Below are 26,567 nucleotides of genomic sequence, written 5' to 3'. Positions count from 1 at the left end.
GGTGGGACTTGAACTTGCAATAATTGCAAGCAGCTGTGTTTAATAACAGGCTTCTTACAGCCTGAGCCACACCGCGGATAACCTGGATTATGTTAGCCTATAAACCTTTAAATGATTTAAAGCCAGAACATCTACTTCAATAAGTCAGTTAGGGGTTTAAAGGTTAATAGGAATAGATTATGCAAGGCCTGGAAGTAGACTGACAGCCAGCGCCATGGTACTCAACTAGTCTCTGTAAGCAAGCTAGCTGTGCCCTGTTTTGAACTAACTGAATTTTCCAGATTGTTTCAATAGCCTGAACAAAAGGTTGCCAGCATAGGAACAGCCATTGCAATTTTGGTTCAGGTACCGTCATAACTAGTACAGGAAGTCCTCGACTTACAACCACAATTGAGCCCCAAATTTCTGTTGCTGAGTGAGACAATTGTTAAGTGAGTTTTGCCCCGATGTTTCTTGCCACTGCAGTTAAGTTAGTAACACAGTTGTTAAATGAATCTGGCTTCCTCATTGACTTTGCTTGTCATAGAACCGTGATGGCAAACCTATGGCACGCGTGCCACAGGTGGCACCCATAGCCATATCAGTGGGCACGCAAACTCAGCTCTCTTGGAGTCCCTGGAGGCTGGGGACGGCAAAAAAACCTCACTTCCTGTCCAACCGGAAGTTGGGAAATTGGTCGTTTCTGGCCTCTGGGAGTGTGGGGAAGGCCGTTTTTGCCCTCACCAGACTCATGGAGAGGCCCTGGAGCCAGGTGAGAGAGAAAAACGGCCCTACCTGGGCATCAGAAGCAGGGGGGGAGCGGGGGATCGCATGCGCAGGAGCTGCGTGCATAGAATTATGGGTGTGGGCACACACGTGCATGACGCCCCCCCCCCTCCTGGCGCGCGATGGCAAAAAGGTTAACCATCATTGTCATAGAAGGTTGACCCCGGGACACTGCATAAATATGAGTCAGTCACCAAACATCCGAATTTTGATCAAGTGGCCATGGGGGAACCTGCAATGGTTGTAAGTATGAGCAGCAGACAAGTCACTTTTTTTCAGTGCCGTTGTAACTTTGAATGGTCACTAAATGAATGGGTTGTAAGTCGAGGACTACTTGTATCTCAACAAAAGGTCAGCAGTGAAGCCAAGAACATCCCTACACTCTTCATGTTCCTACAGTTAGGTCTTAGTTTTAATCAGAGGGCCAGAATTAGCTTTCTGCCCCCAGATTATCCTGATGTCTTCCTACCCACAATGGTTCCTTATGCCCTGCTTTTTTTCCTGCAGCTCATTGAAGATCTGAGAAAGGAGCTGGAACACCTTCAGTTGTATAAGCTTGACTGTGAGCGTCCCGGTCGAGGAAGAAGCTCTTCCAGCTTGAGTGAATTCAACGCTAAGACGAGAGAAGTGGAAATGGAACATGAAGTTAAACGTCTAAAACAGGTGAGGTACAGCTGGAGAAGGAGGGAGCACAAGAAACCTTCTCTCTCCAAAGCAGGTAAGCTCAGGGGTGTCCAAACATGGCAGCTTTAAGACTTATGGACGTCAACTCCCAGAATTCCTCAGCCAGCAAAAGCTAAGCAGTAGGAAGCCAAAGGATTTCTCAACTCCCCCCTTGAGATTTTGATGGCCTGCAATTAGAAATACCTCCCTTTTTTGCCAAAGTTTTCAGCAAGTGGATTTTAGCATTTGCAAGGCTATAGATAAGACCTGACCATAACATTTTACCTGGGGTCATGGGCAGTGATGGAATTCAAATGATTTAACAACTGGTTCTCTACCCTAATGACCAGCTGGGTAGGCGTGGCTTGGTGGTCATGTGACTGTGTGGGCGTGGGCAACTCACGTCGATGGGTGCTTCGCCTTAGCTGTTACAATGTTATAAGGGTTAACCAGAGAGTCAGTTTCTGTAAGCAGAGCAATAAAGATTAGGCTAGAAACAACACCAGAATGTTTCCTTCCTGCCTTCCTTACAGGATTAGCCTTGTAAAGTGGAAAAAAAACAAAATAAGATTTCTTCTAACAACCGGTTCTCCCGAATAGGTGCGAACCAACTGAATCCCACCACTGGTCATGGGCAGTCGTCACTCAACAACTTGTATCAGGACACAGATTTTCCACCTCTTTTCTGCTTATAAGTTCGCAGCTCCTCTTGTTTTTATTGTCCCACATGGCCATGAAACTATTGAGCTTGCAGCTGTGTTTTGTGGTTGCCAAATAGAGCAAAGCTTATAGGTACACTTTATTTCACCTTAATGAAACCACGGAGGGGCTACACAAAATCCGTGGGACTGGATGTGGGAAACCCGTTTTACATTTTCTATTTAAAATCCTGGTTCTGCTGATCTGATTGAAAAACAACGCAGAACATTACTGAAACTGAAAAAGTTCACCCCCCCCTCCTCAGTGGTGGGTTTCAAATTTTTTTAATACCGGTTCTGTGGGTGTGGCTTGGTGGGCGTGGCATGGCTTGGTGGGCGTGGCAGGAGAAGGATACTATAAAATCTCCATTCCCAACCCACTCCAGGGGAAGGTTACTGCAAAATCTCCATTTCCTCCCAATCAGTTGGGACTCGGGAGGCAGAGAATAGATGGGGAAGGGGCCAGTCAGAATTTTTACTATCGTTTCTCCGAACTACTCAAAATTTCCGCTTCTGGTTCTCCAGAACTGGTCAGAACCTGCTGAAACCCACCTCTGCCCCTCCTGTAGCAAATCAAGTCATCCCCCCCACCTTATTAGAGATGATTGTCAGTTTTCCCTTATTTCTCCTTTCTTGCTCAAGAGTAAAAGGAGCAGGAGCGTTTATTTGGGGAAAAGTTGGTATTATATGTCACCCTGAAGGCCAACAACTACAGTATTTTTTGGACTATAAAACACACTCCCACCCCCAAAAAAGGGTGGAAATGTTGGTGCGTCTTATACACTGAATAAAGCCATTTTTGGCCTCCCAAAGCCTTGCCCCGCTCATCCTGTTTTTGTGATAAATGGGCCCGTTTTGCAAAAACAGGGTGCGCAGAGGGTTTGGGTGGCCTGCAGAGTGCTCCTTGGGGCTGGGGAGGGCAAAAGCGCTCCCGTTTTTGCCCTCCCCCAGCCCCCAGGAGCACTCTGCAGGCCACCCAAACCCTCTACGCGCTCCATTTTTCACAAAGATGGGCAAAAAACAGGCCCGTTTTTGCAAAAAACGGGGGATGCAGAGGGCTTGGGAGGCCTGCAGAGTGCTCCTGAGGGCCGGGGAGGGCAAAAACTTTTTTTCCCCTGACTTACCTCTTAGAAATCTTTATGCGTCTTATAGTCCGAAAAATACGGTACTCCTTTTCCTGCAGCAGTAGATAATCTGGTAAACTCAGCAGTTAGTTTCCTTGAAAGAGGAAATATACAGTATAGACTTCCTTTTCAGAAGAACTTGTGTAGGCCTCCTTTTTGAAAGTGGTGATATTTGTAGCTGTAGAGCTTAGAGGGGGGTTGGGGGGCGGAGAAGGGAAATTAACAAATGGTCATCTGAAGTATCCTTAAAGTGCTAAGCTCCTTGTTTGACTTTTGTATGTGTGCGTCTGTGCAAATGCCTTCAAGTCAGTCTCCCCAGTCCAGGCGACTGCCTGGACAGGTCCTGCAGCTTTCTTGGCAAGATTTTAGAAGTGATTTGTGCTTGCCTGCTTTTTAAGGTTGAGAGAGAGTGTGGAATGGGACAACTCACCATGGCCAATTCGTCACTGCCACCTCACTGGGGCCAATTCACCACAGGACAGCTTGCAGCAGGACAATTCAACAATTCAATTTAATTATTTGAAATCATTTTTAAAATCATTTTAAATTTTGACATTCACATTTCATTTTGTCTCTCCTTTGGCATCCTTTCTTTAATGTATTTTATCCCACCATTTCTTCGATATTAATGTAACTTTTGTCCTGTGATGAGTTTGGCATGGCGAATTGCCCCATGGCGAGTTGGCCATGGCAAGTTGGCCGGGATGACTTGGCTATGGTGAGTTGTCGTAGAGCCAGAGATAGACTGGCCCAAGATTACCCAACTAGCTTTGTGCCTAAGGCAGGGCTAGAACTCACTGTAACCAGGTGCCTTAATCACTTAATTCTTTCCTTCCTCTCTCGACAGGAGAATCAAAAACTCCACGACCAGAACGATGACCTCAATGGGCAAATCCTTAGCCTCAGCCTTTATGAAGCTAAGAACCTTTTCGCCACGCAGACAAAAGCCCAGTCACTGGCAGCTGAGATTGACTCTGCCTCCAGGGATGAGGTAAAGGAACCAGTAGCAGTCCCTTTGCAGCTAATTAAATGACTGGGCTGGCAAAATATCTCTCAGCAATCAACTTGGCAAAAACCTAACTTGGTGGTGAACTCTGACATTTGAAAATCGTGGTTTAGAAGTGCCACATTTGCTTTAGGGTATTTTATTTCGGTTTAGCTGGGATGACATCAGCATATAGAGGCACTAAGGCATCAGAATTGGCTAAAATTCTTGACTTTTTAAAAATTTCTCGTGTGTCGTACTTTTATAAAACCAACTTATTTTTCATTGAAAATTGTTTCTGTGCACCGCTACAGGAATCGTTCAGGAGAACTTCCTGAATCTTAGGTGCTACCAGACCTGGGCTGCAGAAATCTATATGACCATTGGATGGCAGCAAAGAGATACAAAAATGCAGCACTCTAGAATTAGATGCCATAGGGTTCTGTTATCTTGCCTTCCCTTCAACCTGTCCTTTGTAACCCCATCACACATTCAGGGAGTTGTTCTGGGTAACTGTGTATTTACAGAGCACGAATAGTGTTTGCCTTAGCTATTCTGGGAGTATGGAAAGCAATTTATTTTTTTTTGCATTTATATCCCGCCCTTCTCCGAAGACTCAGGGTGGCTTACACTATGTCAAGCAATAGTCTTCATCCATTTGTATATTATATACAAAGTCAACTTTTATTGCCCCCAACAATCTGGGTCCTCATTTTACCTACCTTATAAAGGATGGAAGGCTGAGTCAACCTTGGGCCTGGTGGGACTTGAACTTGCAGTAATTGCAAGCAGCTGTGTTAATAACAGACTGTCTTAGCAGTCTGAGCCACCAGAGGCCCAAAGCAATGTTGTCAAATGTATGTTTCTCATTTTAAAAGAAGTGAATGGTTCTTGGCATGAGTCAGACTTATTTTTTTCTAACTCTGCCTTAATTGTTACTCAGTGTGCTGAGCTAGGTGACCCACAGGAATTATAGGTGAGCTCTTGGAGAGGAGCAGAGCCCAGGTTGAGAGTGCTAATAAGGTCATGGTAACCAATGCAGCTTATATCTGGGGAATGCATATAACTGCTCCACTCCTGCATTCTGTACCAACTGAGGCTAAGGCACACTTCAAAGACAATGGCAGTAGTTCAATCTAGAAATGACTAGGACAAGAGTGACTGTAAGCAGGATCTGCAGATCTAGGTATGGGTGCAATTGTCACACAAGACAAAGTGAGCAAAGGCCCTCCTAGCTATAACTTCCACCTTAATAAATGTGTGCACCAACCCCTAATAATTCAAAGCAGTGGTGGGTTCTAACCACTTTTACCATCAGTTCGCATTGCGCACATGCTTTGTGCGCGATCGCCACATGAATGCTCACTTTGCTCGCACGCATGCCAACCTTGCATTTCGCGCAAGCACATTGAGTAAAAAAACAGCTGAGGCATGGCAATCCACTCTGCCGCACCTTACAGCTGAGCTAAAAACAAAGGAATAAAGGTAGGTATAGTGTGGGGGCGGGCGGGAGGGTCTAGCTGACGTTAGGAGCGAACTGGTTCGCTCTCATATCAAGATTTCCACTACTGGCTCTCTCGAACTGGGAGAACCGGTAGCAACCCACCACTAGTTCAAAGACAGTGGCCAGTGGCAAAATTCTAGGAGTTTTTCCAAAAGATCTAGAGTACATTAGGGTTGTGTTCCCCCGGAGAAGACAGATGACTGAGTCTGTATCCATCTCATATGCCCAGGAATTGAGACTCATACCAAAAATATAAATTGTTTCTCAGTGGCTTCAAATGAGTTTCTGCATAAAAGAGCGTAAATTAACTGAGGCACAGGGATGGGGTGATCCTCCTGCTCAAAAATGTAGTGTTGAATTTATTATGGTTTCAACAATTTGTAGAATGAGGGTGAAGAAATAGCCACCCTTCTTCCATCCATTCAAATGAATCACCATTAAAATAATCTAGAAAGAAAAATACGCTGAAAACAACTTTTGAAATTCAGGAGCACTCTGGACACAGAGGTTCTTGGGAGTAGTTGTGACCCCAGAGGATTTCTTAATCTAGATCTTTTTCCTTTCAGCTCATGGAAGCCCTCAAAGAACAGGAGGAGATCAACTACAGATTGCGCCAATATATGGACAAGATCATCCTGGCCATCTTAGACCACAATCCGTCCATCCTGGAAATAAAAAATTGAAGATTGGGGCGGGAAGGGAGGTGGGCAGATAGGATGCCTTTAGATTCAAGTATCTCTATTTGCTATGTATATGAACTTATAAATATATACATATATATAACTCTCTCAATACACATGACGTACAAAACACACACACACACACACACGTATATATATTATATACATATATATATATATATAAATAGAAAAACAACTTGTGTGGATACACAGGGCGTGTTTATATGAGCTTAGTATATTTTGTGTCTCATAATTTGCATCGATCCATTTTCCATGCCCTTTCTCTGTGGGGATGCTAGGGATTACAACTGAAAAATCACAAAACTGGATTTTGCACTGTTTTAGATACGGGACAGGAAAAACAAATGATACTACCTCTAGATGAAAAGATAAAACACGATGGAAACTAACTTGTGCGAGGCCTTTTCCTAGCCTACAAACAATACTGAGTGTTAATGTCTTACAAATTGCCTCCCTGTCATCATCTCGGAAATATCTTGTATTATCAGGTTGAATTCTCACTGGTGCTGCTGGCTGTGTTGTTTTAACTTTGCCCGAGTTATGCTTCTGAAATCCTCTCCTTGGATCGGGATGTATGTAGGATGCAAAAGTGGGTATTCCAGAAAACTTGCAGGTTTCTGCTTGAACCTGGGCTGTTTTAATCGGAAAGAAATTTCTACATCTCGAACCCAATTGGCTATGAATCCTTTGGGATGGGTGACCAGTCTGTTGTATTCCAGGGGAATCTGGGGTACCCAAGAAAACAGTGGGTCCTGGGGTTCCATATTTTCTTGAACTTATCAGACTGTTCCTGAGGTGCTTTTTCTGGTTTTGGGTTTTATCGCAAGATCATCAAGGACCCTAGTGGTGGGAGATTGGGAGTCGTAAATGTTGGGTGCGTCAGGGCTACAAAACAGTCCCAGCCCTGTTTCAGCTTCGGCAACAGCATTAAAAAGTGGTAGTTGCAGAGGGCTATTTGGCTCCACACAAAGGGTGAGAACTTTGAGAACTCGGGGCTGCCACCATAACAAATAGAAACCAATTGTTTTTAAATCACTCTGTTTTATATTGCTTTTAGGCACTCGTGGGTGACATTGACCCTGTTCTTAGAGACAAGGCAGCATTTTAAATGGTTTTTTTTAACAGGTTTAGGAAAAAGTTGTTTGTTTATACACGCTAATATTTATTTGATGCAATTCTGGAGTTTCACTGAAAAGTTTTGCCTACTTCACTGGGGGTGATTAGCGCAGAAAAGCCAAAAACAACTTGTGTGGATACACAGGGCGTGTTTATATGAGCTTAGTATATTTTGTGTCTCATAATTTGCATCGATCCATTTTCCATGCCCTTTCTCTGTGGGGATGCTAGGGATTACAACTGAAAAATCACGAAACTGGATTTTGCACTGTTTTAGATACGGGACAGGAAAAACAAATGATACTACCTCTAGATGAAAAGATAAAACACGATGGAAACTAACTTGTGCGAGGCCTTTTCCTAGCCTACAAACAATACTGAGTGTTAATGTCTTACAAATTGCCTCCCTGTCATCATCTCGGAAATATCTTGTATTATCAGGTTGAATTCTCACTGGTGCTGCTGGCTGTGTTGTTTTAACTTTGCCCGAGTTATGCTTCTGAAATCCTCTCCTTGGATCGGGATGTATGTAGGATGCAAAAGTGGGTATTCCAGAAAACTTGCAGGTTTCTGCTTGAACCTGGGCTGTTTTAATCGGAAAGAAATTTCTACATCTCGAACCCAATTGGCTATGAATCCTTTGGGATGGGTGACCAGTCTGTTGTATTCCAGGGGAATCTGGGGTACCCAAGAAAACAGTGGGTCCTGGGGTTCCATATTTTCTTGAACTTATCAGACTGTTCCTGAGGTGCTTTTTCTGGTTTTGGGTTTTATCGCAAGATCATCAAGGACCCTAGTGGTGGGAGACTGGGAGTCGTAAATGTTGGGTGCGTCAGGGCTACAAAACAGTCCCAGCCCTGTTTCAGCTTCGGCAACAGCATTAAAAAGTGGTAGTTGCAGAGGGCTATTTGGCTCCACACAAAGGGTGAGAACTTTGAGAACTCGGGGCTGCCACCATAACAAATAGAAACCAATTGTTTTTAAATCACTCTGTTTTATATTGCTTTTAGGCACTCGTGGGTGACATTGACCCTGTTCTTAGAGACAAGGCAGCATTTTAAATGGTTTTTTTTAACAGGTTTAGGAAAAAGTTGTTTGTTTATACACGCTAATATTTATTTGATGCAATTCTGGAGTTTCACTGAAAAGTTTTGCCTACTTCACTGGGGGTGATTAGCGCAGAAAAGCCAAAAACAACTGTTCATCGAGCATCACAGCTTCCTACAGTTACAGGAAAATACTCAGCTCACTTTGTGCCATCAATAAATATTCTCACATTGATTCAGGCTGTTCATGTCTTCATGTCTCTTGCCCTTGCCCTTGCTATCATCACCACACTATCACCTCCTCTTCCTCCTCCTCCTCCTTCCTTTTTCTTTTCAGTTTTGCTTCTGTAACATAAGCATTTGTTTTCAGAGCAAATCCTCATAACATTTTGCATATCACTACCCAGGCATGCTCTAAAAGGAAATCTGTAAAGTTAAGTGAAGACTTGTGCAGGGACCATGTTGGAAATGAGTTTTGTCTTTTCACTTAAAGATTTTTCTGTTCCTGTCTGAGATGTGCTTTGATTAAACAAAAAACAAAACAAAAAACAAAACCACAGGCTTTATATGCATTGCAGTAACAATTATGGTGCATGAATATGTGCAGTCACATGTATGTGAGAGAAGAGGAATGTGTTATTCTGTAATGACTTGTGTGCAGGCTTCATGGTCTCCCCACACCAAAGGTAGGCGCAAGATATCCTCCCTGGATATCTGCATTACAATTTTATAAACCCTGTTCAGTATAGGTGGTGTCAAAGTATGATGTGATCTGTAGTCATTTTTAGACTAGGAAGCCCCAAGATTGCATCACACGTGAAAGGGAACTGCATGCTCTGTGTAATGGATAAAAAAACTATCATTGGTTCATATGTATTGTTTTCTTTCATAAGCACATTTCCATTTTCAAATTAAGCTGTCTTTTTTTTTCCTTGCGGTGTCCTGAGTAAAGTTTGTGTGATTAATTTGAGAGTCTCTACAAAGAAAAAGATTGAATCTGAGGTCACTCTATTCAGTTTAAGCTTCTAAGCATTGAAACCCGTTTCCAAATTATATGTTGGGATGGTATATAAATTATAACATTATGTTGTACTTAAGTATTTCACATTCGAACAAGTATTTCTGCAGATGTATGAATGGGGGGGGGGGGAGACTGTGTGTGTGGAGTCACAGCCTTGTGTTTATTGGCTGTGTTTTCTAATTAGGAAGACAGCTAATAGTTAATGCAAGATGATACTTGCTAGAGCCAGCCATTACTTTTTACTCAACATCTAAACTTCTTCTAATACCTCCTTTGCTTTTGACCTTCTGCATTTGGTAGGAATGAAACTGATTGCATCACTACCTCCTTTTTAGATAGTCAAGTCACAATCAAAATACAGGAGAATCCTGAATTCTTTTCCCAGTCAGGATTTGCCAATGCCTTGCATAGGCTGGAAGGAATCCTACTCCAGAAGGAACCACATTCCCCCACTTTTCTACAATATCCACCCCAGCAATGTGTCCTTTCTCTGCTTGGGAAGGAAGGTTGGTACTTTATGTAACAACCACAGACCTCTGGAGAATTTATGTTTTTACAGGTTGCCTTTCAAGAGTGAGGTTAAGGCTACTTAGTCCAGCTTGTTTTTGGTTTATCCTGCTGATATTTTAATGGTGAGAGAGAGGAGATGATGACTTCCTCAGTTGAGTTGACGGGCAGGAAGCAAAATGTATCTGAAAGTTCTTGAAAGCTGAAAGAATTGGGCATGTTGACTTTGGAGAAGATTGAGGGGGAGAGGTTCTGAGAGAGAGAGACAGAGAGAGAAACCTCCACGAGTTAGGAGATGAAGAAGTGAATGGATAGAAACTGAAAGAAGGGTTTTATATGAAACACAGGAATAATTCTGACTGAGGAGAGTGAAGTAGTTTCCAAGGGGTGGCAGAAAGGCAGTCTTGCTTGCAGATGATTAAATTGGTTTGGATTAGCAAGCATTGAGGGAGAGAAACCTTCCCAATGTGGTGCCTCTTAGGTCAATGGTGCATTTCACGGTAAACTATCATCCAGTCCTTCCAGAAAGAAGCAAGTCAAGAAAAGCTGGATTAGATCATCTGATTCCCTTATAAATCAGGGGACTTCATTAAGTCCTCTGCTACCAAACCTCAATCCACACATGGTTGTCTTTAAATGAGTCTTTGTGTCCATTTGCTTTCTTCTTTGCTCATAGATGATCCCTAGAAATTCTGAAGCTATGTTTTGATGATGTTTCTAGGAGCCAACAATTTCTTTTTGCCAGTTGTTTGCTTGTAGTATATGACTGCCTTTGCTTTAGCACAACAGGTTGTGGGAAATAAATGCAGATACCCGAGGCCTGCTTGTCAGCATAGCTTGTTTAGAATTCATGTACCTGGACATAGGTTTCTACAGATGCTAACGTTTTCTAGCATGACTTCAGATCAGGAGTTGTTGAAAAGCTCTTCTGATGAACATGTTTGGCCAGCAGTACAACATTGTGTTATAATGCAATAATAAGGCCAAAAAGGAGGCCCTGTAGCACATTAAGAGAGGGTAACTGTTTACTTTTGATTGAATATGATGGGACTTTTGAGACAGGTCCATTTACATGCTTCTGAGCCAAGGCTGCAGGAGTTAGGTGTTTTTAGTAGTGGAAAATGGAAGCAGGGTGGCTTGCTGGATTATATTGAAACTATGATAGGCCTCTAGCTGAGAGAAAGTCACTAATTCTGAATATGTATGGATACATTTGTGCTGCACAAAAAAGATTGCCACCCAGGACATGAATAGGAGTGTTGCTAATTAAAATTGGGTTTAATCTTTAGGCACAAAGCTTGTTTGCTAGGAAAAATGCCCTAATTTTAAAGTTTACAGATGTTCCCAGTGAATTGCAGGATCTTCATCACTGGAAGTGGTTTTTTTTAAAGATTTCAACTGCTAAGAATTTTGGAAGTCCACATATTTTAGAAATTATCCAGTAGGGACAAGATCAATGTTATGCTTCAAACAGTAATTCTCATTCTATGTTCAAAAGAACACAAGGTTTTATTTGCAGGGGTTCCTTAAGTAAATTTTTGTTGCTGTCTGTTGAGCAAAATAATTTGTCAGCTCCTGTAGATCAGCAGTGCAAAGTGCATGTTGCAAAGAAGTCAACCTAATCCATGTGCAAACCTGAGAATGAGAGGCTGCTAAATAGATAGGAGGAGTCACTTTTAGCAAAGGGAATTTCTAATGGGAATATACCAATAGTTTGTTTTCTCAACAAAATTTCTCATCACACTGTCAGAACACTTTTATGCTTGCTTAAATTAAAGTACATTAGTATGTGCTTGTCTACTGAACCGGGATTTCTTGTGTATTTATACAATGGGGCAAGGCACTGATGTAACAATCCAAACATAGTTAGAACAAATAGTTTGCTTTCACCTGATCCAGCAGCTTTAATAGAACTTCAAAATTCTGCTAAGGTTGAGGAACAGCTGGCTGAAACTGAGACACTTGGTTCTCAGTCTCCCATATTGCTTCTTGTCCCTACTTCTAGTTGTTGGAGTGCCTTCGATCCAGTTTGTATTCTATGAAAGCAAAAAAGAACAACTGCATCTCTAAAGGTAACAAGTTCACTGGACAACAAACTTTTAACCCCAGTAATCCCTGGGGTTAAAAACAGTAATTTTCAAAACTTTTAGTAGGATTTAAGGCATTCTGACCACCATGGATCTTACACTAAAGTTGTAGATTTGATTTTTTTTTTCATTGAAATCATGAATACAGTTGCATATTACATTAGACAAGATACATTTGAACTGCTCTACTTTGAATTCTACGATGTGGGAGGTTTAGTCACTTTTCCTGCATCCATTGTTTAAAATTGTGAATTTTAGGAAAACATCATTCATCTCGGCAACAAATAAACTAGAAATTTCCTATCTAGTAATCTATATAGTAGGGCACAAGCTTAAATCTCTCAGTGAAAACTAAAATGTTATCAAAACATGTTTAATTTTAAGAATTGATCAGTCATTCTGAATTCCAATTCTGAATTTTAGCTTTCAAATAATGACAGAAGCCTTGACGACTATTTATCTGGCTTTTGAGTTTTCAGTTATGGGATATGAAGAGAAAGAAAATAAAGAGAGGCTAAAACAAAGTTTTAGGTTATAAATCCAAGCTGCTTCTGGTATTTTGGCTTAAATAACATTGGTGGCTCTTCTTCCTTTAGGACAGGGGTCTGCAAACTTGGCTCTTTTAAGACTTGTGGACTTCAACTCCCTGAGTTCCTCAGCCAGCAAAGCTGAGCAAAGCCAGCAAAGCTTCAACTCTGGGAGTTGAAGTCCACAAATCTTAAAAGAGCCAAGTTTGCAGACCCCTGCTTTAGGACAAAGAACTGGCTGCACATATTCTTCCCTTTTCTGCATTCCCAAAGCAATGGTCACCTGTAGCTGAGTTTTGTTTCTGGCAAAGTGAGGCCCTTGTAGCAACTCCCTCTTTGGCTGGTAAACGGGGTAAAGTTGACTTCCTTTGGCTGCGATTGTATTCCTGGCAAGAAAAAAATATATCGCTTCCCTGGAACCTTAGATTCCCCTTGTTGATGATAGGAAAAATTAAGAGTGTGTTCCCCTTCTGCTTTCTGATCTTAAGTGTTCATTTTTTTTGGAAAATTAATCTAGTGTTATCCTTGTACTTCTGAAGTGGCATGTCAACACCTCAGAATTACAGATAGGGGCTGTTCAGAATGCCCATGCATGTACATAAGTAAGATTACAAGAGGAAAAGATGGAAACACTTCACCATTAAAGACTGGAGTTACAATTGCACAAATCCTCAGTTCAGATTTATCACTGCTCACTCCCAACTTATGAAATTAGCAAGCTGGTCTTTCAAGATGAGCAGGGCAGAAAAAAAACACAAGCATCTTTGATCTGTATGTTACAAGGCAGTAGCTATGTTCAATTTCCAATGTGTTTTGGTACTGATAGAAATTGAGAATTGCTGTATTTTTTTATTGTGGGAACCACTATTGTAGTTTCGCTTTATTGCACAGAACGTAGTTATGTGTAAGGATTGGATTTTTTAAAAAAAAAATTATTTTGCATGATTTTAGTATTTTTGTGCCTTCTACTTGACTACAGTATGTACAGAATTCATGTCTATTGAAATTCATGCTATTGGCCACAGGTTTTATATGTTCGAAGTCTTTTATTTTTATCTGATCTTTATTTTGCCATCCCTACCCAAACAATCTACTGTAAATGTGTATATATAAAATAGAACTAAGTTTGTATTTCATGTGCCTCACTAGAATGTAAAAAAAAAAAAAGATGTATTCATTTTGTACAGAATGTCTTGCTTTTACTTAGATGCACTAATTTTTGTCCTGAGCACATAGGTGAAATAACTGGTTAGCTCTGTTTTCTTTTAGCATTGCTGTGTTAAATGGAATTATCTCTTGCCCTTTTGTAAAAATCCAATTCACATTCATTCGCTGTCACATACACAAACTATGATCCTTCCTGATTTGTTATCTTTATTTATAATGGGTTGCATCATTTCTGTCCGGTTTTAGAGTTTACAGCAAATTAAATCGATGGCTTATCCTAACTAAATTCATTCATTTATTTCATTCTAAGAGGGATTGTGAAGTTTCCTCACTTTGTGTCAGATGAACTGGAGCAAAATCCCTCAATTAACTATTGAGTTCCAAGGCCCTTCTCTCAGCTTCAGTTCCCTTCATTTATCCCATCACAAGGGACTAATCCTCTTGCCTTAACTTGTAAGATTGCTGAGTTATATAAAGTATGCTGGATGCCAGAAAAATATACTGCAAATACTTAAATATTTGCCAGCTTTCAGGAGTGATTTTTTCCCCCCCAGTGGGGAACAAAATTGCATTACTACTCTGAATGTTATGGGACATTGCCTTACGCCAAAACTTTGCTTACTGAGGCTCAATCAGCTTTGCTTGTTCTAATTGACAGTGGCTTTCTAGAATGACAGAGAAAGCTTTCCTGTCGCCTGATGTTTTCACCTTAATATGCCAGTTTAGTACGGAATCCTTTGCCAAGAAGAGCGTAACTTCAGAGTTAGAACCTCATTATTCCATTAGTTAATGTTCCTCAATGGTATCACCAAATCTGTCCCCAATTCAGAATGATTTTTGAAACTTCTGGGATTTTCATCAATGTTTTTAAGACTGCAGGCTGATAATTCGCGAAGAACACAGGTTAGAGACAATCTGTCTATGGGTCTGCCTTAACTTGAACTTAACTCGGGATTCCTCTGGAAAACTCACTAACGGTACATAAATGTAAAAGCCCGCTCCAGCTTGTGTCCAGCATCTGAAATGGAGACAACCTCCAAACTACAATTTATGGGGTTCATACATGCCATACCATAAATAAGGCAGAGTTTGGCTTTGCATTATGTGTGTAAAATCAATGTAAAGGGGAGAGGACAAAAAGGGCCAAGAGACTGGCACCTTTTTAAAAAGTTGTCTTTTTAAAAACCTATCCCATCCTGGGTTTTTAAAAAACCTGTCCTACAATGAGTGTTGCTGCTGTAAATCAGGAGTCTCCAAATTTGGCAACTTTTTAAGATTTGTGGACTTCAGCTGGACTTCCCCATGCAGGCTGGGGAATTCTGAAAATCGAAGTCCACAAGTCTTAAAAGTTGCCAAGTTTGAAGATACCTGCTGTAAACCGTCCTTCCTGTTTTCATGAGTAGAAACAGGAAGAATCATCACCTACCCCAGTGAGATTTCCATTGGAATATAAATTGCACATCTTAGATTGCCATATTGCTGGCCGACTATACAATGGTTAGTTAGGATGTCAGGAGCCTGGAGGGGATTTGAAGATGCATCTTAAAAGGCTTGCAAGAACCTTTTAAAATGAACCTACTAATATTTTGGCCCCACAGCTGTCAAACCAAGATAAGACTCGAACATTTATGAAAATGGGGAGATTCACACTTAACTCCCAAACAAAAGGAGAATTTTATGCATACTCCTACAGATTTCCAATTTCTGTGGCAACATTTATTACAGAAGGAAAACCTTCCTCATTAGAGGAACCTGCCATTTGATCAAGCAATGCTATCCAAAGATTTCCAGGGTGTGAACATGGCTGTCAACAAGTGTGAATGCCAAGACCAAGAGCTATTAGAAAAACGCTCCAGTCTGGGGAGGGGGGACACCATTATAATACATTTCCCCCACCTTTAAAAGTGTGAAATGCAACTGCATGGTACCTAGGTTGGATGAAATTATGTGTGACAGTAAAATTAAATTCTTCCATCCACCACCATCGTGTTAGGAAAAAATAGGCGCTTCTAAACTCATGTATGAGATCAGATATTACTTCCAAAATGTTCAAAATGCTTGAGCAGCTTGCGAGAGAGGCTTTGGATTCCAATCTTATCCAAGATTTACTTTGGTCAACTTCAGTAGGGAATTTGATTAGGATCTAATTAAGAACACATATCCAAACCCAGTCATGGTTCATTAGGCCCTTTTTCAAGGCAGTGGAACTACAACAGATCACCCCTATTTCATTTTTCCACTCCTGGGGCAAATCTATTGACACAAATAAGACCAAGGAGCTTATAGTGGACTATAGAAGGAACAGATCAAACATCCAGCGCTTGCTGATCAATGGAGACCGAATGGAGCAAGTGGGCAGTTTAAAGTTTCTGGGTGTTATCATAAAAGAGGACCTGACCTGGGGCACTCGCATTACAGCATTGGTCAAAAGGGCCCAGCAGAGATTATACTACCTGAGACTTCTCAGGAAACACCAACTGAATGAAAAACTGCTGGTGGCCTTCAACCGCTGCACTATAGAGAGTATTTTAACTTACTGCATCTGTGTATTGTTTGCAAATTGCACAGTGGCAGATAGGACAGCGTTCCAGAGGGTCAATGTCATTGCCTGGAGGATCATTGGTTGTCCTCTCCCCTCTTTGGAAGAGCTTTATAGCTCCCGCTGCCTTAAGGAAGTTCAAAACATTCTTAAAGATCCATCTCATCCTGAGCACCCTTTATTTGAACTATTAGTATCTGGCAGACGATCAGGATAATAAAAACAAGGACAAATAGGCTGAAAAACAGCTTCTATCCCAGGGCAGTAACCATATTGAATTCTACGGTATAGTGCAATATCGGGTTTCCAATTTCAATTATATAGAATGTAAAGGATGTAGATTTGTGTTTTTATTTTTATAGTTATAATGTACAGTGAAGACGGCATTTAATTTTGTTGTACCATGTGCAATGACAATAAAGTAAACTAAATTATTGTCCCACAGGATACAAATGGCTGAACTAAAAACTAATCAGATCTACATAAGATACAACCATTCATTTAGTGATCATTCAGAGAAACAGCAGCACTGAAAAAATTGAGAGAATTGTTTTTCACACATCTGTTGTAGCATTCCCACGGTCATGTGATTAAAATTCAGACGCTTGGCAACCGTCATGTATTTATGACAGTTGCAATATCCCAGATCACTTTTTGAGACCTTCTGACAAGCAAAGTCATTGGGGAAGCCAGATTCACTTACAACTATGTTACTAATTTAACAACAGCAGAATTCACTTAACAATTGCAGCAAAAAAAGGTCGCAAAATGGGGCAAATCTCACTTAACAACTGTCTTGCTTAACAATGGAAATTTTGGGGTCAGTTGTACATCGCGCCTACCTCTATCATGTAAACATTTATTCAGCATCGATGTTCTGCAGGATAAAGAGCTTTCCTATTAACAAACGTGGCTACACCATGGTATCTGCAATATTGGCAGGGAGGCCCCGTACCCAAAGAGATTGAAATCTTTTGAATTGTTATTTGATGATTTTACCATCCATCCATCGCCTACGTAGCTGAAATCCTTAAAATGTTTAACAAGCTACATTATTTTCTATTCTGACTTTTGTTCTCAGTTTTCCAGGTACAAATTTAGTCCTTGTCACTAATCTATCAGAAAAAGGTAGTCCTTAATCTGTGGAGGCAAAATAATTTTTCTGCTATCTGTACTACTGTTTAGTCACTGGCTAGGATTGCGCATTGTACTGGACCAAAACATGGTTCATGCAGCTGGATTAGAGTGGCAAACAGCTGGATTTATTGAGCCAACCATGGTTGCAGCAAACCAACATAACAACATTGAGCCCAGTTATTCTCACGTAATTAGAGTTGACTCGAACCCAGGGGCCCCAGCAGAAGTTAGATTCCTACAGCAGTCCAAAAACCCAAGTTGTATTTCATTATTCCTGATAATAAAATGCTGATAAGAGCATAATAAGAGCATACACTTACCACAGCACAGTGTATTAGGCAAACAAGCAATTTGTGCACCTTTATTCCCATATTTGCAGAGAGAATAGGATACAGAATACAACAACTCATTCATTTTTTGCAAAAGCCTGCCCTTTCTCAGCATAATTTGATCTGTATATTGCCAAAAGGTCATTAAGAGAAAATAAAATTGGCAGCTAAATGTCTTCTAATGTGACACTGTTATGCGAGGGTTCTATTTGAACAAGCCTGCTGGAATTTAAAATAGTTCCTGAAATGAGTTGTAAAATACTAAGCCAATGCCTCAAAAACAGACTTTTTATTTTTTTGGGTTATTCCTGAATGATGCCTTAGAAATTGTTGATCAGAATCAAAAGCAAGTATTATTTGAATTGACTGCTCATCTCTCACTATCATCGATATAACTCTTGATTTATTTTTCCCAGTGAACCTTTGGTCATCCTAATTGCCTGTGCAGCAGAAGGAGTAACACAAAAACAGTTAAAGAAAACAAAGCTCCCGTGTCTGGACTTGTCTGAGACTACGACCTAAATATATATCTAATTCTAATCCTTTGAGAACCTGGCATATTTGTGGAACAATTTTTCTTTAATTCTTTATTTCAGATATTGACCACCATTGAGTGAAGTTTGCAGTCATCCCATTGTGAAAGTCCATTCTATGTTCTGTGGGATAATTAAAATTGAAGCCACAATTGCATGCATACTTTTTTTGCCCAGGAATAAATTTCCTCACTCCAGTGGGGATTATGGTAATTTAAATTAGCTCCGGCTGCAGTTTAATCCTTTTTAAACCAGTTAGCTAAACCACTTGTTGTTCTGTTCGCAGTCAACATATTACAAGAAATTTCATAGTTCCAAAATAGGCTAACTTTGCTTCTTTATTTAGAAATACGGTAAGTTTTATTGTGTGTAAGTGGAGCTAGCACTCCACTGTAAGAAAAGTAGCAAAATCCCATTCATCAAGGGGATGTTGTGGCAAAATGGCAGAAAAAGCTTTAAACTGATTTGCCATATGCCTAATTCACCTCCTCTGAGTTTTAATATGCAGTCAAAAAAGAGAAAAAACAGCTAGTTCTTTGAAGTTGTCCACCAAATTTGGGAGCAGACAAATTAAATGAATAATTTCTCAGAGGAAGAAGATATTCTTCAAGAGTTATCCGGGGACAAAACTTTTGTTCAGGTAATTCTGCTAATGAAAATTTTCCTAGGGGGATTTAACAGAAGTTCCTCAGGGAGACTGCTGAACCTGAGAGAAAATTAAACAAGGAAAGACAGGACATTTATATACATCCCTTAGCCACTGCACAACTAGGTTCAATAATACTCCCTTGTACCCCTGAGAATTTATTTGAAAATATTTCCTTTAAATGATTTTCTAAACCAGTTCTCCATATTCACTGCCATTTTGGTATGCCATACTTGAAAGTCAGACCAGCAGCTAGTACCCCATTAACCTTGAAGCACTCCTCCCCAAAAAGAAGGAAGCAAGGAAAAAAAACTGAAAGAGGAATGGAGAATGTTAGAAACCCATTTTTAAAAAGCACACAATACCAGTGTATCTGAGAGGCATTCTATTAAACAAAGACAAATGCTTGAAAATTGGTTGTTTGGACTGAGTCATCCGAAGTCATCTAAATCCCCAGTCCTGCTACTGCAGTTTTAGGCACGCAGACAATTCTTTGTGATTTCACCTATCTTAATCTTGACAATTACATTTATATGCAGTAGCTGCTTATCTCATAAACATGACTCTGAGTAGCAAACTATGAATACAAATCATAAAAGAAACAAGAATTAAAATTATGCCATAATAAAAAAATGTTTCAAAAGATTAGGGTAGACTAGAGCATCTTCAATGTTACATATATTTATTTATTCACCTTTCCAAACACCTAATAATCCAAATCTGATCTTATTTAACATTTTGACATCAGCCAACTTTGATGAGGTTCTGCCCTCTTTATAATCCTCAGAAGTGCCTTCAACTGTACTGGACTACAATTCCATGATGCCTGTCAGAGTGGTCATATTGGTAGGTCACTTCATTGTTACTGATTCTAGGCCATATCAAAATACATAAAACATTCAAAATAAAACATAAAACATGTTTAAAACAGCAGAATCATATATAAAAGGGAAGTACAGGAAACAAATTAAATAGAGGATAAATCAGGAACGCAATATTCCTAACAAGTTACCTTTATCAGGCCTATATATAGTATGTAGATCTCAGCTATTTTACTCAGATAAAGGGGTTGTATTGTATGCAATTCGGGGGCTTTGACCACACATGAAATATGTAGCTCTTAAGTCCTTAATGGGTCTGCGTCTACATGGAGGGAAGTAAGCAATGTGGTACCACAAGGGTCCATCTTAGGCCTAGTACTCTTCAATATCTTCATAAACGATTTAGATGAGGAAATAGAAGGGGAACTTCCCAAATTTGCAGATGATATCGTGTTTCCCTGAAAATAAGACCCTGTCTTATATTTTTTTGAACCCTTGGACTTATTTTCAGGGAGGTCTTATTATTTTGGGGCACATGGAGGAAACCAGAGGAAATGGCAGGGACCGGCTGCGCATGTGTTTAAATATTTTTGGGGAGGGCTTATTTTCAGGGGGGGGCTTATTTTAGCACATGCACTCAAAAGCCCGATTGGGCTTATTATCAGCGGATGTCTTACTTTCAGAGAAACAGGGTACTAAGCTGGCAGAAATAGCTAATACCCTATAAACTCAAGATCCAGATGGATCTTGACAGACTTGAATACTGGGCCCTATCTAACAAAATGAAATTCAATGTAAAGTCAAGTCTTACACTTAGGCAAGAAAAACCAAAAGTACGCATATAGATCGGGTGAAACCAGGCTTAATAGCAGTAATTGTAAGAGGGATCTTGGAGTCTTAGTGCACAACCAGTTAAATATGAGCCAAAAAAGCCAATGCTAACATAATTGCATTAACAGAGGGATACAAATTACAATCAAGATCAAGTGAGGTACTAATACCACTCTAAGGTAAAGGCAAAGGTTCCCCTCGCATATATGTGCTAGTCGTTCCTGACTCTAGGGGGCAGTGCTCATCTTCGTTTCAAAGCCGAAGAGCCAGCGCTGTCTGAAGACGTCTCTGTGGTCATATGGTCAGCATGACTCAATGGCAAAGGTGCACGGAACGCTGTTACCTTCCCACCAAAGGTGGTCTCTATTTTTCTACTTGCATTTTTTATGTGCTTTCAAACTGCTAGGTTGGGACAAGTAACGGAAGCTCACCCCGTTATGCGGCATTAGAGATTCGAACTGCTGAACTGCCGACCTTTCGATTGACAAGCTCAGCATCTTAGCCAGTGAACCAACGTATCCCGTACAATACCACTCTATACAATATACAATCCCTTACAATACCACTCAATAAAGCCTTAATAAGACCACACCTAGAATCCTGCATCCAGTTTTGGTCACCACACTATAAAAAAGGTGTTGACACTCTAGAAAAAGTGCAGAGAAGAGCAACCAGGATGATTAGGTGACTGGAGACTAAAACATATGAAGAATGGTTACAGAATCTGGACATGGCTAGTCTAGTGAAGAAAAGGACCAGGAGAGACATGATAGCAGCGTTCCAATATTTGTGGGGCTGCTAGAGGAAGGGGTCAAACTATTTTCCAAGGCAGGCACCCGAAGGCCAGACAAGGAATAATGGACGGAAACTGATCAAGGAGAGATTCAACCTAAAAATAAGAAATTTTCTGATAGTGAGAACAATCAACCAATGGAACAGTCTTGCCTTCAGAAGTTATGGGAGGCCTTCAAGGGGAGATTGGACTGCCATTTGTGGGGGATGGTGTAGGGTCTCGTGCTTGGGCAGGGGGTTGGACTAGATGACCTACAAGGTTCTTTCCAACTGTTTGTTTATCTGTCTAATGAGGGTCCTAATAGTTTGTTTGTCTGATGAACAATCCAAGATGCCAGTCTCTTTCTTATACATCTGATAGTTAAAATAATACACGTGTTAGGGCTTCTATTGCTGGAGCTCTACAAATACCGGTACAAGGACATTTGTTATAAGGAATTTCGTTAAATCATTCATATTTAATCATTGTATCTAGCTCCTCAAACCTTGCGTGTGTAAATACCTCCCTAAGATGTTTTGGCATTTGTGTTTTTAGATACTTGGCAATTTGGAAGGTGCTATTTATAACACTCATCCATTTCAGGGAGCAGATCTTGTTGAGGTTAGCTATGGTATGCCTCTATGTGTATTGTTAGGCAGGAATGGTAACGGCATAAACATCCTATTGCAATGTTGTTTACCTTTTAAAAACTGACACACAATATTGTTTTGTAGTGCTAAGGTTTGACATCAACTGAACAACCCAATTAGCCACCTTTAATAGCTATGAACTGTTTTTATGCAGTTCGTTATTCATAGTGGCTGCTAGATGTCAACATGAATATTCCAATTACTGTACATAAGAATCTCAGGCTTAAGGGTTTATCTTCCAAAGTAGGTATGTTTACCAGATTATTAGTCCATCTTGAATTTTTACCCTATGGCTGTTTTTCCAGATGATCTAGTGCAATGCTTCTTAAAATGCAGTTCTAGTACTCTTGAGAGTTCCCCAAGATCTTTTCAGGGGTCCTTGAAATCAAAATTATTTGCCGATTTATGTTGAAAAATAATACAATATTAAAACCGCATCCAACATTCCTGAGGAGCAGTGGCAGCAGCAAATAGATCAGTTTTTAATATGGTAAACATTGTATAACCCATTCAATCAAAATATTTTTTTTTGAGTCCTCAGTAACTTTTAAAAGTGGGAAGGGACTTTGAGAGAAACAATAAATAACTACTGCAAAATATGCTTTAGAACTGCTTTTAATTGAGTAGATTTTTTAAATAAATGAACAGAATAAAAGGGGCAGTATAAATTGAGAAGGGAGAGAGGAAGGGGAAAAGAGAAGGAAATCACAACAACAACAAAATCTTTAAATTCCTTAAAGGGGAAAGGGAATGCACTCTGTATATGCTCGGAGATACCCAGTCCAAGGCAGCGCTCATGTTTGAAACTCCTGCCCATTAAGCAAATCAAAGTCTGCAACCGAAATCAGCTAAACATATAAAGCAGGTGGCGAATCCAAAGAAGAAGATACCGCCGTCTCCCCGAAGCGATAATGCAAAGAACGAGCAGCGGCTTTGACGAGAAGAGACCGAGCCATCTTTTCTTGTGTCTTCTTTTGCCAGGACTCCCGTGTGGAGAATACAGTTCGTCTGGAGAACCCAGTTCGGCTTCTACAAGCAACGATTCACTGAAGACCAGCTTTAAATACATACATACATACATACATACATACATACATACATACATAAATATAAATAAATCCATTTGCCCTGGCCTGTGAGGGAAGCGCCTCGCTCCCGTTAAGTGCAAGCGTAGCAATTCCGCCGCTCCCGCTTGCAAGCAGGCGCTGCAGCCCGTCTCCCGCCATTGAACGGCGGGGTTAAAAATGGCTGCTTCCCCTCGTCGTGAAACTGTAATCCGCCTCGCTACGCCGACTCCGAGCGGCCGGAGGAGGCCGGAGCCAGCCATCCCCGAGAAATCGTAAACGGGCTGCCTTTTGCATTTGCACGGTGGGGAATCCGGCGGTGCGATGGGCGGCCGGACTCCTTCGCCTCGGCGGATTATTGCGTATCCTCGGGAGAAGCGGAGAAAGGTTCCCGGGACTCGCTTCTGCGCCAATTGAAGCTTTGGAGGAACTCGTGCGCGGCCAGGGACCGGAGTGAACTGAGGATCGCAATCTCTCGGGGCAAGCGGCGTGCGCGGGTTGCCGTTCTTGTTTCTTCTGCTTGGGTGTGCAATAAAATCGCCGCGCTGGTTGGCGGGGAAAGGAGCCGGGCGCTGCTTCTTTTCGATTTGGGATTGCAAAACTAGGGGTGAAGGTGTGTGTGGGGGGGAAACCCACACAAAATAGAAGAACGACGGCCTGCTTAGATTGGATCTCCCCCCCCTCCCCCGCTGGATCCTGAGCACGAGGCGCGTGGAACCGTGAATCCGGAACCTTCCTTCCACTGGCTGCTTTTCCCTGCTGCTAGCCCGTCAGGCGCGGTGGCCAAGTGGTAAGGCGTCGGTCTCGTAAACCGAAGATCGCGGGTTCGAACCCCGTCCGTGCCTCACGTTGGACGGCGCAGCGTCGCGGCTTGTTACGAAAGGGAATTGAAGTGGGATTTCCTTTCTCAGGCCACTTTTTACTCGGGTTCCCTAATTGAGGAAAAATACCGAGCGGAAATGGAGAAGGAAGACGGGCTTAGTTAGCCTGCAAAGGTGGGAAGGGAAGGAAGGGAAGGGGGGCGGCCTTTGGGAAGACAGAAGCGGATTCCGCTTGCGGAAAACAGGGATTAACAATCCCGAGAAGAGAAACAGAAAGGCGTTCCTGTGGGAAACTAGTGCTGTCGGGCCTGAATCGCAGAAGTCCGAGCGATCACCCAGAAAAAGATAAAAGCCGACCCTGCCATCTTGTGGTCGTCCGCATATTTCCAGCGTTAAATCTGCCAAATTTCGAGAAGCGGAACTGCCAGAATGTCAGGACCCGGGTTGGAACGATTCTCACCGACGATTTTAAATTAGGCGGTTACAAACAAACAAAAAGGGAACTGTAACTTGCACTGTGTTTTCTCTCGTGTGTGTGTGGGGGGGGTGTTGCGCGGGAAATGCCCTCAGTGCTTTCCATTTTCCGTTAGTGGCGACAAGGCTTGCAAATAAAAAGCCGCAGCAAGCCCACCCTTCTCCTCTTGCATGTGAAAGACCAGGCGGCCAATTTGCTCGCTGGGTTGCTTTTGCAAACGGGATTAGGATTTCCTAACGGCGGGGCCGCGGCATCTTCAGGCAAATCATCTTTCTTTTGACTGGGGTGGGTGGGTAAGACTTGTGCATATTTTATTTATTTATTTATTTAGTCAAATACATATTAATATATATAAGCATGAATTGAATAGATAAAATGAATACAACTGAAGGAAACATTAGGACAGGGACGGTAGGCACGTTGGTACGCTTATGGACGCCTCTTACAGACCCCTTGGGAACGGGGTGAGGTCAACAGTAGACAGTTTAAGCTTAAAGTTTTGGGGGTTTGGGGAAAGAAACTACAGAGTCAGGCAGTGCATTCCAGGCATTGACAACTCTGTTACTGAAGTCATATTTTCTACAAGTCATATTGCCCTAAGAGGAGGAAAGCCGACTTCTCAGTCCGAAAGAACTTGGGTCGTGGTGGATGCCAACCTCTTCCTTCCCCCCCCCCCCAAAATCTGAGGGAACGCGGGAAAACCACGCTCCTCTTGCGTTAAGGAATTGATCTTTTAAGGGAAAGGCTTTGCTCTCCGACAGATGCGAGACAGTTCCGCACGCGCTGAGCTGCGTCTCGCGCTCCCGCTTTAGAGCCGGCGGCTGTGGTGGCACCGCGCGCGCCAGGCCTGTAAATGAGGCGCTGAGGAGAAGGAAGAAAAGTGCCTCTCTCCCCTCCCGCGAAGCTTCCGCGAGGTCATTAATGTGTCACCGGTTTCCACCTTCCTACGAACCGGCGTTCCCTTCATTGCCGGATTCGGGGCAAGCGAGCCCCTCTCTGTCCTCGGTGGTGTCGTGGGCTAAAAAAAAGTGGGTTAGGATGCTTCAGACGTGAGTCGTTGCGCTTCCAAGCATGCAAGAGGGAGGCGCGGGTGGGAATTCGGCGCGGGAGCCGTGGAATAAGTGAGCCTATTTGGTCTAGTGGGGAAAGGATGGGGGCTGGCTCAGAAACCAGGAGTCTGTGAGTTCTAAGCCTGCCTTAAACCATGAAAGCCGGTTGGGTGACTGACTCACTCTCAGCCCAACCTACCTCACAGGGTTGTTGTGGGGAAAATAGGGAGAGAGGGGAGTATTAGGTATATTCACCCCCTTGAGTTACATGCCTATGGAGATTCTCAATCATCCAGGTCAAGGTGGTCCCAAAGGTGCTCTTTCAAGAGGCAACTGGACTTTCTTGTTTTTCTTTGAAGACCTTTCACTTCTTACCTAAGAAGCGTCTTCAGTTCTGACTGAAGTCAGGTGAAGAAGCTTCAGCCAGAACTGAAGAGGCTTCTTGGATGAGAAGCAAAACTGTCTTTAAAGAAAAACAAGAAAATCAAGTTGCTTCTTGAAAAAGCAACTTTGGGACACCTTGAGTTACTTATAAAAAGAAAGGGATAAAAATAAAAACAGAGATAGAAAAGCAGCTGCTTCAGTCTCTCAAGGTAGTACCAAAATCTTATTCATAAAAATGTGTCATTTGAGGTTAGGCTTTTCTCCTGGGTTTCAATATATTCATTAAGAGTTGGAGGTTTCAAAATAAAGCAATGACTTGCTTGCTTTCAGTTTTATTATTGTGAAAGTGAGAGGACTCTCTGGGAAAAGAGGTCAAAAATTACCAGTGGAAAAATCAACTTTAATTGGCAGTGTTGTCTCGTAGAATGATACTCCTTAATGATGTGTGTCTTATTACAGTTACAAAGAGAACTTAATATTAAAGCGGAGGGGGAATACCTATGAATAAGAGCAGTGCAATAAATTGCAAAGGAAGGGAGTGGACATCCCTTCAGGGAGGGTCAAAAAAGTCAAAGCCTTGCCCCTTTTACGTGCATCACAACTTT

The 26,567-nt window shown here is 41.7% G+C and overlaps 1 protein-coding gene and 1 non-coding gene across 5 annotated transcripts in view; both read left to right on the top strand.

Moving 5' to 3' along the window:
- RAB11FIP4 (RAB11 family interacting protein 4) overlaps positions 1 to 7,679 on the top strand; it is a 213,138-nt gene extending 205,459 nt beyond the window's left edge. For all 4 annotated transcript variants that reach the window (XM_058173106.1, XM_058173105.1, XM_058173107.1 and 1 more), the window contains 3 exons: positions 1,273 to 1,428; positions 4,098 to 4,241; positions 6,306 to 7,679. In XM_058173106.1, coding sequence (XP_058029089.1) covers positions 1,273 to 1,428; positions 4,098 to 4,241; positions 6,306 to 6,422 — 417 coding nt within the window. In that variant the 3' untranslated portion in view covers positions 6,423 to 7,679. The remainder of the gene's footprint in view (positions 1 to 1,272; positions 1,429 to 4,097; positions 4,242 to 6,305) is intronic.
- A 16,327-nt stretch (positions 7,680 to 24,006) lies between these two features.
- TRNAT-CGU (transfer RNA threonine (anticodon CGU)) lies at positions 24,007 to 24,078 on the top strand. The gene has a single exon. It is a non-coding gene; the product is annotated as a tRNA-Thr (tRNA).
- Positions 24,079 to 26,567: the final 2,489 nt, after the last annotated feature.

This window comes from Ahaetulla prasina, chromosome 2, assembly GCF_028640845.1.
Source record: "Ahaetulla prasina isolate Xishuangbanna chromosome 2, ASM2864084v1, whole genome shotgun sequence".
Classification (NCBI taxonomy): domain Eukaryota; kingdom Metazoa; phylum Chordata; class Lepidosauria; order Squamata; family Colubridae; genus Ahaetulla; species Ahaetulla prasina.
The sequence above is the reverse complement of the archived record's forward strand: the minus strand, read 5'-3'. Positions and strand labels throughout refer to the sequence as shown.